This window comes from Scyliorhinus torazame, chromosome 27 (genome assembly GCF_047496885.1).
Source record: "Scyliorhinus torazame isolate Kashiwa2021f chromosome 27, sScyTor2.1, whole genome shotgun sequence".
Lineage (NCBI taxonomy): Eukaryota > Metazoa > Chordata > Chondrichthyes > Carcharhiniformes > Scyliorhinidae > Scyliorhinus > Scyliorhinus torazame.
This window is the reverse complement of record NC_092733.1, coordinates 3254018-3269168: the sequence shown is the minus strand read 5'-3', so window position 1 is coordinate 3269168 and position 15151 is coordinate 3254018. Positions and strand designations below refer to the sequence as shown.

Sequence of the window (15151 nt, the reverse complement as noted above, 5' to 3'; positions counted from 1 at the left end):
GATGTGGAAGCTTTGGAAAAGGTGCAAAGATTTACCAGGATGTTGCCTGGAATGGAGAGTAGGTCTTACGAGGAAAGGTTGTGGATGCTAGGCCTTTTCGCATTAGAACGGAGAAGGATGAGGGGCGACTTGATAGAGGTTTATAAGATGATCAGGGGAATAGATAGTCAGTTAGAGACGTTTTCCCCGGGTGGAACAAACCATTACAAGGGGACATAAATTTAAAGTGAATGGTGGAAGATGTAGGGGCGATGTCAGAGGTAGGTTCTTTATCCAGAGAGTAGTGGGGGCATGGAATGCACTGCCCGTGGAAGTAGTCAAGTCGGAAACATTAGGGACCTTCAAGCGGCTATTGGATAGGTACATGGATTATGGTAGAATGATGGGGTGTAGATTAATTTGTTCTTAATCTAGGACAAAGTTCTGTGCTGTATTTTTCTAGCACTCTATAATGGTAACACATGTAATGTGTAATGATGGATGACTTAAAATTATATATAGACTGGGTAAATATAAGTAGCACTAATGCGGTGGAGGATGGGTTTCTGGATAGTATGTTGAAGAAACAATTAGGGATCATGCTATTTTCAATTTATTACGTAATGAGAAAGGACTAATGAATAACCTTGTGGTAAAGGAGCCTTTGGGTAATAGTGACCACAATGATTTGTGTGATATAGTTAATTCTGAAACTAGGGTTTTAAATCTGAACAAGGGAAACTATGATGGTATATGGGGCAAATTTGACAATGGTGGATTGGGAGAGTGAACTAAAAGGTGTGACAGGCAGGCAGTATTTAAAGAATCACTACATGGTCCAACAAATATACATTCCTGTCCAGCTCGGACAAAGAGTCATCCAGACTCGAAATGTTAGCTCTGTTTTCTCTTTACAGATGCTCAGACCCGCTGAGATTTTCAGCATTTTCTGTTTATGCTGCAGATTCCAGCATCCACAGCAAATAGCTTTTATATAAATATACATTTCTCTTGGACACAAAACACCAACAGAAAAGGTGAATCAACTGTGGCCAACAAAATAAGTTAAAGATTGCATTAGATCAAAGGAGTGGCTCATAAATTTGCTACAAAGCGGTAAACCCGAGGGTTGAGTAATTTAGAATCCAGCAAAGTTTGACCAAGAAACTGATAAAGGGGACAAAGAAAATGAATGCAAGCTAGCACAAAGGCAGATTGTAAAAGGATCTTTAGGTACGTGAAAAGGAACAGATTATCTCCGAAAAATGTGGGTTCGTTGCAACAGGATAATTTATATAGTGGAGAAATTAAACAATTGCTCTTGTGTGTCTTCACAGAAGATGATACAGAAAATCTCAGTGAAAGGAGGCAACCAAAGTTCTTGTGAAACGGAGGCACTAAAATAAATTAGTACTGGTAAGCTAGTAGATAGAATGATAGAGAATAGGGCCTTCGAGGCTGCTTCAATATGATCATGGCTGATCCTCTCAATGCTATACCCCAGCACTCTCCCCATACCCCTTGACACCCTCAAGAGTCTAGAAATCAATTTCCTTCTTAAATATATTCAGTGACTTGATCTCCACAACTTTTGTTACAGAATTCCACAGCTTCACCGCCCGAGTGAAGAGGTTTCCCCTAATTTCAGCCCTAAACAGCCTACACCATATCCTGAGAGTGACCCTTTGTTCTAGACCCTCCAGCCAGAGGAAACAATATCCCTGCATCCAGTCTGACCAGCCCTCTCAGATTTTATATGTTTCAATGAGATTCCCTCTCGTTCTTCTGAACTCCAGTGAATACAGAACAAGTCCTGGTAGGGCAGCCCAGTGGATAGCACCGCTGCCTCACAGTGGCAGAGACTCGGTTTCAATTCCGGCCTTGCGTGACCGTCTGCGTGGATTGCAAGTACTGCCCATGTCTGCTGGATTTCCTCCGGTTCCCTCCAACTGTCCAAAGATGTGCAGGTTAGATGGAGTTACGGGCAAGGGATTGGGTCTAGGAAGGGTGCTCTTTCAGAGGGTCGGTGCAGACTTGATGGGCCCAATGGCCTCCTTCTGCATTTTAGGGATATCTATGGACAAGTCGACCCAATCTCTCCTCCTACGACAATCTTGCCATCGCAGGAATCAGTCTGGTAAACCTTCATTGCACTCGCTCTACATCCTCTCAGAGAGACCAAAACTGCACACAATAGACTGGTTGTGGTCTTGCCAAGGCTCTGTATAGCTGAAGTTAAGACTTCCATGCTCCTGTACTCAAGTCCTCTTGCAACGAAGGCCAACATACCATTTGCCTTCTTAACCGCTTGCTGCACCTACATGCTTGCTTTGAGTGATTGGTGTACTAGGACACCCATGTCCCTTGGTATGTCAATATTTCCCACTTTAAATAATTGCCATTCTGTTTCTCCATCCAAAGTGGATAATTTACATTATACCAGAGCTGCCGTATATTTTCCCACTCAGCTCGTCTAAATCACCCTGAAGCCTCTTAACATTTGCCTCACTATTCACATTCCCACCAAGTTTCATGTGGTCAGCAAACTTAAAAATATTACATTTGGTTCCCTCATCCAAATCATTGATACATATTTTGAATAGCTGGGTCTCAGAACTTGGAAACGTTAGTTGGATTGAAGGTTCATAAACCCCCATGGACCACATGAGCTACATCCCCGAGTGCTGAAGGAGTTAGTTATAGAGATAGTGGATGCATTGGCGGTTATAGACGGGGAACACACACTTCACACACACTACGTTCACAAAGCTGTTGGTGAGAAGTATCCCGTGGTGATTCAGGACAAATAGTTTGATCACACAAAAAGCCAATGAGTGAACTAAAGCAAGAATCAGAGCCTGGCAGAGATGTTGAACAGTCAGGCCAGTGGTAGGCATAAAGTAACCGAAAGCTAGCACTGTGGACAGATGTCCCTCGAATGTTGCAGATCTTTGAACAGATAGGATACTTGTTGTACTGCACGCTGCGTTGCTGTGTCTGGTGATTGAGAGTCTTTGAGCAGCTGAAGCACTTGCTGAAGACCCTGTGGATCGGGCTGCCACTCCATTGCGAACACCAAACCTGCAACGGAGGGAGAGAAAGCTATTGAGACACCATCGTAAACCTGATTCAACCAAAATGCACTAACCCACCATACCATCTGGACACAACCCAGACACCTTGCCCACACCCCCTCATCAACCCACTTTACCCTTTCTAGGAGAAATAAGCCCTCTTTACAAAAGGATGTCATTTTAAAATAAATTTAGAGTACCCAATTCATTTTTTCCAATTAAGGGGCAATTTAGTGTGGCCAATCCATCAACCCTGCACATCTTAACGTTGTGGGGGCAAAACCAACGCAAACACGGGGAGAATGTGCAAACCCCACACGGACAGTGACCCAGAGCCGGGATCGAACCTGGGACCTCGGCGCCGTGAGGCAGCAGTGCTAACCACTGCACCACCGTGCTGCCCTTACAAAAGGATGTCTATCGCCAAGCTTAGGTGGTCTTAATCAAGAGCTCAGCTGACATAGCTCTAAAATGCTAGACAATCTAACCCATTCATTCTTCAAAAAAAAGGCTACCTCATTAATTCCAACTAATGATTAAGGCATGATTTATCGCAAGCTCTACCTTCTACCAAGCTCGCTGGGACCTGTGCTGGATGTAGTGTGAACACCAGACGTGGACAGGACTGGTTTCAGCGGAGGTCTCCTCACAGATGGAAAATGCTGTGTGAGGGCTTTCAAAGTCAAGAATGTGCTCGATTGGAGCAAACACCCACCCATCAACCAAACTGCAGCACACCCTGCTCAGCAGCTCCAGTTAGTAAACTGTAACACATCCTGGCAGGAGGGTCACAAAGGCAAGAACTGAACCCGGAGACTTAAACTCCAATGTAACTGGTTTATTATAAGGGAGTTGGTGTTTATATCATATGATGCAATTCCATTATACCACACACGCACTGGCATCAAGGCCCTATAAAGCCACATAGTAAACGGGCCCGAGGCCACCCAGGCTTCATCATTACTCTCTCACAAGTTTTTCATTCCATACAACCAGTCAAACACACTTTTAAAGGCATGGTTTGCTAACTTTCACAGGTGGTCTGCCTGGGATAGTAACTAGTCATCTGTCTGGGATAGTAACTAGTCGGAGTGGACAGTTTCCACCAGGTTGTGCAGAAACAGGATTGTGCAAACATTTTTTTAAAACTTGGACTTGCACACTCAACTGTCATCAATCTCTAGTACCACGGGGTTCCTACAAATCAGATGTTTCAGTCTCTCAGCCACAGCCCCAGAGCAGGAGGACATGTATCCCCGAAACCTCTTCATGAGTGAGAAATGCTCGCTCGCCACCCAACCAGCTGTAGATTCAGAACAGGAACCTCAGGATCTCGGGCAGTAGGTGCGAGACCCAGGTTCCCAAGAGGCTGATCCTGAAGTGGATATTGCACTCCCATCACTGCCCAGAATCACACTTCAGTTCCCCCCCACCCCCACACAGACTCCCCAGCTACAAACCCCACCCACATCCCCTCCTCTAGACACCTGGCTATACCCTCCCCAGTCTGCACCCTGCCCAAGTTTACCTGCCCGCAGATGACAACCCTGCATCCCCAGCATTACTCCCCCCTCAGATGACCCTCCCCACCCAGACCCCCAGTGTTACCCCCCAGACCCCCAGCTTTACCCTCCCCAGACCTTCAGCTATACCCCCCAGACCCCCAGCTCTACCCTCCCCGGACCCTCAGCTTTATCCCACCCATATCCCCAGCTTTACCCCCCAGATGGACACCCCCAGCTCCCCAGCTTTACCCCCACAGACCCCCAGTTTTACCCCCCTAGACCCCCAGCTTTACCCTCCTCAGACCCTCAGCTATACCTCCCAGATCCCCAGCTCTACCCTCCCCAGACCATCAGCTTTATCCCACCCCCAGTTCCCACCCAGATCCCCAGCTTTACCCCCCAGATGGACCCCCCCAGCTTCCCAGTTTTACCCCCACAGACCCGCAGCTTTACCCCCCCCAGGCCCCCAGCTTTACCCCCACAGACCCCCAGCTTTACCCCCACAGACCCCCAGCTTTACCCCCCAGACTCCCAGCTTTACCCCCACAGACCCGCAGCTTTACCCCCACAGACCCCCTACCCCCCAGACCCGCAGCTTTACCCCCACAGACCCGCAGCTTTACCCCCCCAGGCCCCCAGCTTTACCCCCACAGACCCCCAGCTTTACCCCCCAGACTCCCAGCTTTACCCCCACAGACCCGCAGCATTACCCCCCCCAGGCCCCCAGCTTTACCCCCCAGACCGCCAGCTTTACCCCCCCAGACCCCCAGCTTTACCCCCAGACCCCCTGCTTTACACCCTAGACCCCCAGCTTTACCCTCCTCAGACCTTCAGCTATACCCCCCAGATCCCCAGCTCTACCCTCCCCAGACCCTCAGCTTTATCCCACCCCCAGTTCCCACCCAGATCCCCAGCTTTACCCCCCAGATGGACACCCCCAGCTTTACCCCCACAGACCCCCAGCTTTACCCCACCAGACCCCCAGCTTTACCCCACCAGACCCCCAGCTTTACCCCACCAGACCCCCAGCTTTACCCCACCAGACCCCCAGCTTTACCCCACCAGACCCCCAGCTTTACCCCACCAGACCCCCAGCTTTACCCCACCAGACCCCCAGCTTTACCCCACCAGACCCCCAGCTTTACCCCACCAGACCCCCAGCTTTACCCCACCAGACCCCCAGCTTTACCCCACCAGACCCCCAGCTTTACCCCACCAGACCCCCAGCTTTACCCCACCAGACCCCCAGCTTTACCCCACCAGACCCCCAGCTTTACCCCACCAGACCCCCAGCTTTACCCCACCAGACCCCCAGCTTTACCCCACCAGACCCCCAGCTTTACCCCACCAGACCCCCAGCTTTACCCCACCAGACCCCCAGCTTTACCCCACCAGACCCCCAGCTTTACCCCACCAGACCACCAGCTTTACCCCCACAGATCCCCAGCTTTACCCCACCAGACCCCCAGCTTTACCCCCACAGATCCCCAGCTTTAGCCTCCCAGACCCCCAGCCTTACCCCACCAGACCCCCAGCTTTACCCCCCCCCCCCCAGACCTTCAGCTATACCCCCCAGCTCTACCCTCCCCGGACCCTCAGCTTTATCCCACCCAGATCCCTAGCTTTACCCCCCAGATGGACACCCCCAGCTTTTACCCCCCCTCCTCCTCCTCCCCAGACCCCCAGCAGTACACGGCCTCCCTCCCTCCCAACCACAGGCCGCGCAGCCCGGGCCTCCCGCGCTGATCAAAGCGACTCTTAGCTCCGCGGTCCGGGGGAATCGGGCCTCGGGAGGAGCTGCCGGGCTGGAGGCCGACACACGGGCTGTGCGGGGCCGAGAGCGTAGGCCGCGGGCCCGGTCCCCAACCCGGGGCCCAACCCCGTCCCCAACCCGGGGCCCAGGCCTCTCCACAGACCCGGGCCTCCCCACCCACATTCTCTCTAGCCTTACCTCACATCCTCTATCTTTATCTCTCACATTCTCTGTTTACCTTGCATTCTCTTCCACACACATTCTCTCTATCCTTACCTCTCTCTCACACTCTCTCTATTCTTACCTCACATTCTCGCTCTACCTTTACCTCTCACATTCTCATCTTTCTTTACCTCTCACGTTCTCTCCTTCTCTCTCTTACCTCTCTCATTCTCTCTATCCTTACCTCACATCCTCTATCTTTACCTCTCATTCTCTCCTTACCTCACTCTCTCTCACACATTCTCTCTATCCTTACCTCACATCCTCTCTCTATCTTTACCTCTCACATTCTATCTATCTTTACCTCTCTCACATTCCCTCTATCCTTACCTCACATTCTCTCTCATTTTTACCTCTATCCTTACGCCTCTCACTTTCTGTTTACCTCACACATTCTCTCTATTCCCCCCTCACACATTCTCTCTATTCCCCCCTCACACACACATTGGGTGGGTGGGATTCTGTGATCCAAGTGTCGACGCCGTCGTAAACGCCGCTGCGTTTCTCGACGGCGTCAACATGCCCTCAGGAGCAGAAATTGACCCCTACAGTGGCCAGCACGGCATTAGAGCAACCCACGCCGCTCCTGCTGCCGATCCCCGGTGGCAGATGTGCGCCGCGGGTCAGCACATGCGCAGTGGTACCAGCGCGATTGCCACGCATGCACAATGGCTCACTTCCCCGCGCCAGCCCCGATACAACATGGCGTAGGGCTACAGGGGCCTGTGCAGAACAAAAGAGGCCCCCAGCCCGAGAGGCCGGCCCGCCAATCGGTAGGCCCCGATCGCGGGCCAGGCCACACTGGAGGCCACTCCGGGGTCGGATCCGCAAACCCCCTCCCCCTCATCCTTCTCACACACGTTCTCTTTACCTCTCTCTCGCACACATCTGTATCTTTGCCTCTCTCTCACATTTCTCTATCTTTATCTCTCTCTTCCCCACATTCTATCTTTACCTCTCTCACATTCTCTCAATCTTTACCTCTCTCACATTCTCTCTATCTTACCTCTCCCTCTCACACACATTCTTTCTTATCTTTACCCCTCTCTCACACACACATTCTCTCTATCTTTACCCCGGTCTCTCTCTCACACATTCTATCTTTACCCCGGTCTCTCTCTCACACATTCTATCTTTACCCCGGTGTCTCTCTCACACATTCGCTCTATCTTTACCCCTCTCTCACACACATTCTCTCTATCTTTACCCCTCTCTCACACACATTCTCTCTATCTTTACCCCCCTCTCTCTCTCCCACACATTCTCTCCATCTTTACCTCTCCCTCTCACACATTCGCTCTATATTCACCCCTCTCCCTCATTCTCTCTATCTTTACCCTCTCGCTCACACATTCTATCTTTACCCTCTCTCTCACACATTCTCTCTATCTTTACCCAATAGAACATACAGTGCAGAAGGAGACCTCTGGTTTAGCACACTGGGCTAAATCGCTGGCTTTGAAAGCAGACCAAGGCAGGCCAGCAGCATGGTTCAATTCCCGTACCAGCCTCCCCGAACAGGCGCCGGAATGTGGCGACTAGGGGCTTTTCACAGTAACTTCATTTGAAGCCTACTTGTGACAATAAGCGATTCTCATTTCATTTCATTCAGCCCATCGAGTCTGCACCGACCCACTTAAGCCCTATCCCCGTAACCCATTAACCCCTCCTAACTAAGGGCAATTTATCGTGGCCAATCCACCTAACCTGCACATCTTTGGACTGTGGGAGGAAACCGGGGCACCCGGAGGAAACCCACGCAGACACGGGGAGAACGTGCAGACTCCGCACGGACAGTGACCCAGCGGGGAATCGAACCTGGGACCCTGGCGCTGTGAAGCAACAGTGTTAATCACGTGTGCTCACGCTCTCTCTCTCACACACATTCTCTCTATCTTTACCCCTCTCTCTCACATTCTCTCTAACTTTACCCCTCTCTCACACACATTCTCTCTAACTTTACCCCTCTCACACATTCTCTCTATCTTTACCCATCTCTCACACACATTCTCTCTATCTTTACCCCTCACACACATTCTCTCTATCTTTACCCCTCACACACATTCTCTCTATCTTTACCCCTCACACACATTCTCTCTATCTTTACCCCTCACACACATTCTCTCTATCTTTACCCCTCACACACATTCTCTCTATCTTTACCCCTCACACACATTCTCTCTATCTTTACCCCTCTCTCACACACATTCTCTCTATCTTTACCACTCTCACATTCTATCTTTACCCCTCGCTCACACACACTCTCTCTATCTTTACCCCTCTCTCACACACTCTCTATCTTTACCCCTCTCTCACACACTCTCTATCTTTACCCCTCTCTCACACACTCTCTCTATCTTTACCCCTCTCTCACACTCTCTATCTTTACCCCTCTCTCTATCTTTACCCCTCTCTCACACTCTCTATCTTTACCCCTCGCTCACACACACTCTCTCTATCTTTACCCCTCTCTCACACACTCTCTATCTTTACCCCTCTCTCACACACATTCTCTCTATCTTTACCCCTCTCTCACACACATTCTCGCTAACTTTACCCCTCACACACATTCTCTCTATCTTTACCCCTCTCTCACACATTCTCTCTATCTTTACCCCTCACACACATTCTCTCTATCTTTACCCCTCTCACACATTCTCTCCATCTTTACCCCTCTCACACACATTCTCTCTATCTTTACCCCTCTCTCCCTCACACACATTCTCTCTATCTTTACCCCTCTCTCACACATTCTCTCTATCTTTACCCCTCACACACATTCTCTCTATCTTTACCCCTCTCACACATTCTCTCCATCTTTACCCCTCTCACACACATTCTCTCCATCTTTACCCCTCTCTCTCTCACACACATTCTCTCTATCTTTACCCCTCTCACACATTCTCTCTATCTTTACCTCTCTATTTTCTCGCTCTCTCTCTCGCGCCGCTCCCCCGGCCCCGGGTTTAAATTCCCGGCCGCCAATCGTCGCCGCCGCCCGGGCCCCACGTGACCGGGGCCGTCCCCTTCCAGCGGCCCCCGCGCGGCCTCCCGGCCTGCCCCGCGCGCCGCCACGGGGTTTCCCGGCCCGTGGCTCCGCCCCCGGCCATGCCCCTGTTACCATGGAGACCGGGCCTACTCGGCGGTCTGGAGCCTCGGGCCAGAGTGCGGCGGCAGGTAGGAGCCTCAGGGCCGGGCTGAGCCTGTCAACAACACCCAGCAAATGTGCTCTCATACCCTCTGATAAAATACTGAGATTCTCAACAACACCCAGCAAATGTGCTCTCACACCCTCTGATAAAATACTGAGACTCTCAACAACACCCAGCAAATGTGCTCTCATACCCTCTGATAAAATACTGAGACTCTCAACAACACCCAGCAAATGTGCTCTCACACCCTCTGATAAAATACTGAGACTCTCAACAACACCCAGCAAATGTGCTCTCACACCCTCTGATAAAATACTGAGTCTGTGAACAACACCCAGCAAATGTGCTCTCATACCCTCTGATAAAATACTGAGTCTGTGAACAACACCCAGCAAATGTGCTCTCATACCCTCTGATAAAATACTGAGACTCTCAACAACACCCAGCAAATGTGCTCTCATACCCTCTGATAAAATACTGAGACTCTCAACAACCCCCAGCAAATGTGCTCTCATACCCTCTGATAAAATACTGAGACTCTCAACAACACCCAGCAAATGTGCTCTCACACCCTCTGATAAAATACTGAGACTCTCAACAACACCCAGGAAATGTGCTCTCATACCCTCTGATAAAATACTGAGATTCTCAACAACACCCAGCAAATGTGCTCTCATACCCTCTGATAAAATACTGAGACTCTCAACAACACCCAGCAAATGTGCTCTCATACCCTCTGATAAAATACTGAGACTCTCAACAACACCCAGCAAATGTGCTCTCACACCCTCTGATAAAATACTGAGACTCTCAACAACACCCAGCAAATGTGCTCTCATACCCTCTGATAAAATACTGAGATTCTCAACAACACCCAGCAAATGTGCTCTCACACCCTCTGATAAAATACTGAGACTCTCAACAACACCCAGCAAATGTGCTCTCATACCCTCTGATAAAATACTGAGACTCTCAACAACACCCAGGAAATGTGCTTTAATACCCTCTGATAAAATACTGAGATTCTCAACAACACCCAGCAAATGTGCTCTCATACCCTCTGATAAAATACTGAGACTCTCAACAACACCCAGCAAATGTGCTCTCATACCCTCTGATAAAATACTGAGACTCTCAACAACACCCAGCAAATGTGCTCTCACACCCTCTGATAAAATACTGAGACTCTCAACAACACCCAGCAAATGTGCTCTCATACCCTCTGATAAAATACTGAGATTCTCAACAACACCCAGCAAATGTGCTCTCACACCCTCTGATAAAATACTGAGACTCTCAACAACACCCAGCAAATGTGCTCTCAAACCCTCTGATAAAATACTGAGACTCTCAACAACACCCAGGAAATGTGCTCTCACACCCTCTGATAAAATACTGAGTCTGTGAACAAACTCCAGCAAATGTGCTCTCATACCCTCTGATAAAATACTGAGACTCTCAACAACCCCCAGCAAATGTGGTCTCATACCCTCTGATAAAATACTGAGATTCTCAACAACACCCAGCAAATGTGCTCCTATACCCTCTGATAAAATACTGAGACTCTCAACAAACCCCAGCAAATGTGCTCTCATACCCTCTGATAAAATACTGAGATTCTCAACAACACCCAGCAAATGTGCTCTCATACCCTCTGATAAAATACTGAGACTCTCAACAACACCCAGCAAATGTGCTCTCATACCCTCTGATAAAATACTGAGACTCTCAACAACACCCAGCAAATGTGCTCTCATACCCTCTGATAAAATACTGAGACTCTCAACAACACCCAGCAAATGTGCTCTCATACCCTCTGATAAAATACTGAGACTCTCAACAACCCCCAGCAAATGTGCTCTCATACCCTCTGATAAAATACTGAGATTCTCAACAACACCCAGCAAATGTGCTCCTATACCCTCTGATAAAATACTGAGACTCTCAACAACCCCCAGCAAATGTGCTCTCATACCCTCTGATAAAATACTGAGATTCTCAACAACACCCAGCAAATGTGCTCTCATACCCTCTGATAAAATACTGAGATTCTCAACAACACCCAGCAAATGTGCTCCTATACCCTCTGATAAAATACTGAGACTCAACAACACCCAGCAAATGTGCTCTCATACCCTCTGATAAAATACTGAGACTCTCAACAACACCCAGCAAATGTGCTCTCACACCCTCTGATAAAATACTGAGACTCTCAACAACACCCAGCAAATGTGCTCCTATACCCTCTGATAAAATACTGAGACTCAACAACACCCAGCAAATGTGCTCTCATACCCTCTGATAAAATATTGAGACTCTCAACAACACCCAGCAAATGTGCTCTCATACCCTCTGATAAAATACTGAGACTCTCAACAACACCCAGCAAATGTGCTCTCCCACCCTCTGATAAAATACTGAGACTCAACAACACCCAGCAAATGTGCTCTCATACCCTCTGATAAAATATTGAGACTCTCAACAACACCCAGCAAATGTGCTCTCATACCCTCTGATAAAATACTGAGACTCTCAACAACACCCAGCAAATGTGCTCTCCCACCCTCTGATAAAATACTGAGACTCAACAACACCCAGCAAATGTGCTCTCATACCCTCTGATAAAATATTGAGACTCTCAACAACACCCAGCAAATGTGCTCTCATACCCTCTGATAAAATACTGAGACTCTCAACAACACCCAGCAAATGTGCTCTCCCACCCTCTGATAAAATACTGAGACTCAACAACACCCAGCAAATGTGCTCTCATACCCTCTGATAAAATACTGAGACTCTCAACAACACCCAGCAAATGTGCTCTCATACCCTCTGATAAAATACTGAGACTCTCAACAACACCCAGCAAATGTGCTCTCATACCCTCTGATAAAATACTGAGATTCTCAACAACACCCAGCAAATGTGCTCTCACACCCTCTGATAAAATACTGAGACTCTCAACAACACCCAGCAAATGTGCTCTCATACCCTCTGATAAAATACTGAGACTCTCAACAACACCCAGCAAATGTGCTCTCACACCCTCTGATAAAATACTGAGTCTGTGAACAACCCCCAGCAAATGTGCTCTCACACCCTCTGATAAAATACTGAGACTCTCAACAACACCCAGCAAATGTGCTCTCATACCCTCTGATAAAATACTGAGACTCTCAACAACACCCAGCAAATGTGCTCCTATACCCTCTGATAAAATACTGAGACTCTCAACAACCCCCAGCAAATGTGCTCTCATACCCTCTGATAAAATACTGAGACTCTCAACAACACCCAGCAAATGTGCTCTCATACCCTCTGATAAAATACTGAGATTCTCAACAACACCCAGCAAATGTGCTCTCACACCCTCTGATAAAATACTGAGACTCTCAACAACACCCAGCAAATGTGCTCTCATACCCTCTGATAAAATACTGAGACTCTCAACAACACCCAGCAAATGTGCTCTCACACCCTCTGATAAAATACTGAGTCTGTGAACAACCCCCAGCAAATGTGCTCTCACACCCTCTGATAAAATACTGGAAATCGGAAATAAAAACACAGAATGCTCGATTAACTCAGCAGCATCTGTGGAGAGAGAAACAGAGTTAATGTTTCAAGTCCACATGACTTGAGAGAGACTCCACAGATACATTTTCACTCTCTGCTTCGCAACCGGAAATCGTCACAACCTGGAGAGAATGCCACATTCTGCCCACCACCAACCTTGGGCAGCACAGTAGCATTGTGGTAGCACAATTGCTTCACAGCTCCAAGATCCCAGGTACGATTCCCAGCTTGGGTCACTGTCTGTGCAGAGAGTATGCACATTCTCCCAGTGTGTGCCTGGGTTTCCTCCGGGTGCTCCGGCTTCTTCCCACAGCCCAAAGATGTGCGGGTTAGGTGGATTGGCCATGCTAAATTGCCCATAGTGTCCAAAATTGCCCTTAGTGTTGGGTGGGGTTACTGGGTTATGGGGATAATTGACCTTGGGTAGGGTGCTCTTTCCAAGAGCTGGTGCAGACTCGATAGGCCGAATGGCCTCCTTCTACTCTGTAAATTCTATGTAATTCATCCCTGCTCAGTCAAGGGACTGGACAAAGTCGATTGGGGCCGTGAGGGGGAAACCGATACCCATTGGCGAAAAGGTCGCTAATCACAGAACGCCGACTTAAGGTCACTGACAAAAGAAAAACAAAATCACAGGATTGCCACAGCACAAAAGAGGCTATTTGGCCCATCGATTCTGCACCAGCTCTCCGAATGGACAATCCCTTTGTGCTATTCTCCCAGCTTCTACCCGTAACGCTGCACATTCTTCCTTTTCAGATCACAGTCTGCCACTGTTTTGACTGCATTGATTGAATCTGCCGCTGCCACACTCTCAGGCAGAGCATTACAGATCCCAACCAAGCGCTTTGTGAAAAAGCTTTTCTTCTTGTTGCTTTTGCTGCCTTTTCTTTAAACCTGTGCTGTCTCAATCTCGATCAATTCACAAGCGAGAGCAGTTTCTCCCTGTCTGCTCTGCCCAGATGTCTCATGATTTTGAATACTTCCATCAAAAATCCTCTCACCTTATCTTCTCTAAGGAAGCAGCCAAAATTCTCGAATTTATCTTTAATAACTGAAGTTTCTTAGCCCAGACACCATTCTTGTGAATCTTTCCTGCACTTTCTCCAATGCTTTCACATTTATGCCAAAGTTTGGCACCCAGAACTAGATACAATACTCCAACTGAACTGAGGTTGAACTAGTGACTTATGAAAGTTCAACATAACCTCCTTGTTCTGGTCTTCTATTACCCTATTAATAAAGCCTTGGAAACTGCATGCTTTATCAACTGTGCTCTCAACTTGTCCTTCTACCTTCAATGACATGGGCTATACACTATGCCTATACACCCAGGTCTCTCTGTTCCCCCGCCCCCTTTAGAATTGTACACATTTTATATTTAATTTCCATGTTTTTCTTGCCAAAATGAATCACTTCATCTTTCTCCACATTAAATTTCATCTGCCACCTGTCTGCCCATTCCACCAATTTTTCCTTTACATGTTCAACAGAATCCTCCTCAAGCTTCACAATGTTTCCAAGTTCCTTATCATTCACAAACACTGAAATTGTGCTCTGTATGACAACCTCTAGGTCATGATTATATATCAGGAAGACCAAGGGTCCTAACACCAACCCTGGGAAACTTCACTACAAATCTTCCTCCTGCCTGAAAAACATCCATTAACCACTTCTCGAGGGGCTGAATTGTCTACTGCTCCTAATTCCTATGTTCTCCCTGTTTCCTGCCACTCAGCCAATTTCATATCCATGTTGCTACTGTCTCTTTTATTCCATGAGCTATAACGTTGCTCACAAGTCAGTTGTACAGGCCTGTATCAAATGCCTTTTGGAAATCCATGTACACCACATCAACAGCATTGCCTTCATCAACTCTCTGTTACCTCT

The 15151-nt window shown here is 48.2% G+C and overlaps 1 protein-coding gene and 1 long non-coding RNA gene across 6 annotated transcripts in view; one reads left to right on the top strand and one right to left on the bottom strand.

Moving 5' to 3' along the window:
- Positions 1-9574, bottom strand: part of LOC140403129 (transportin-2) — a 46373-nt gene extending 36799 nt beyond the window's left edge. Inside the window, exons 1-2 of one of the 5 annotated variants that reach the window (XM_072490781.1) lie at positions 9451-9574; positions 2948-3060 (exon numbers count right to left, since the gene is read on the bottom strand). In XM_072490781.1, coding sequence (XP_072346882.1) covers positions 2948-3046 — 99 coding nt within the window. In that variant the 5' untranslated portion in view covers positions 3047-3060; positions 9451-9574. Of the gene's footprint in view, positions 1-2947; positions 3061-3617; positions 3740-4221; positions 4442-6509; positions 6602-7404; positions 8875-9450 lie in introns of those variants that run through there. The other 4 variants (XM_072490785.1, XM_072490784.1, XM_072490780.1 and 1 more) reach the window with 4 other exon arrangements.
- An 83-nt stretch (positions 9575-9657) lies between these two features.
- Positions 9658-15151, top strand: part of LOC140403128 (uncharacterized) — a 437756-nt gene continuing 432262 nt past the window's right edge. The window contains exon 1 of the long non-coding RNA XR_011938256.1: positions 9658-9710. This is a non-coding gene — a long non-coding RNA (uncharacterized lncRNA). The remainder of the gene's footprint in view (positions 9711-15151) is intronic.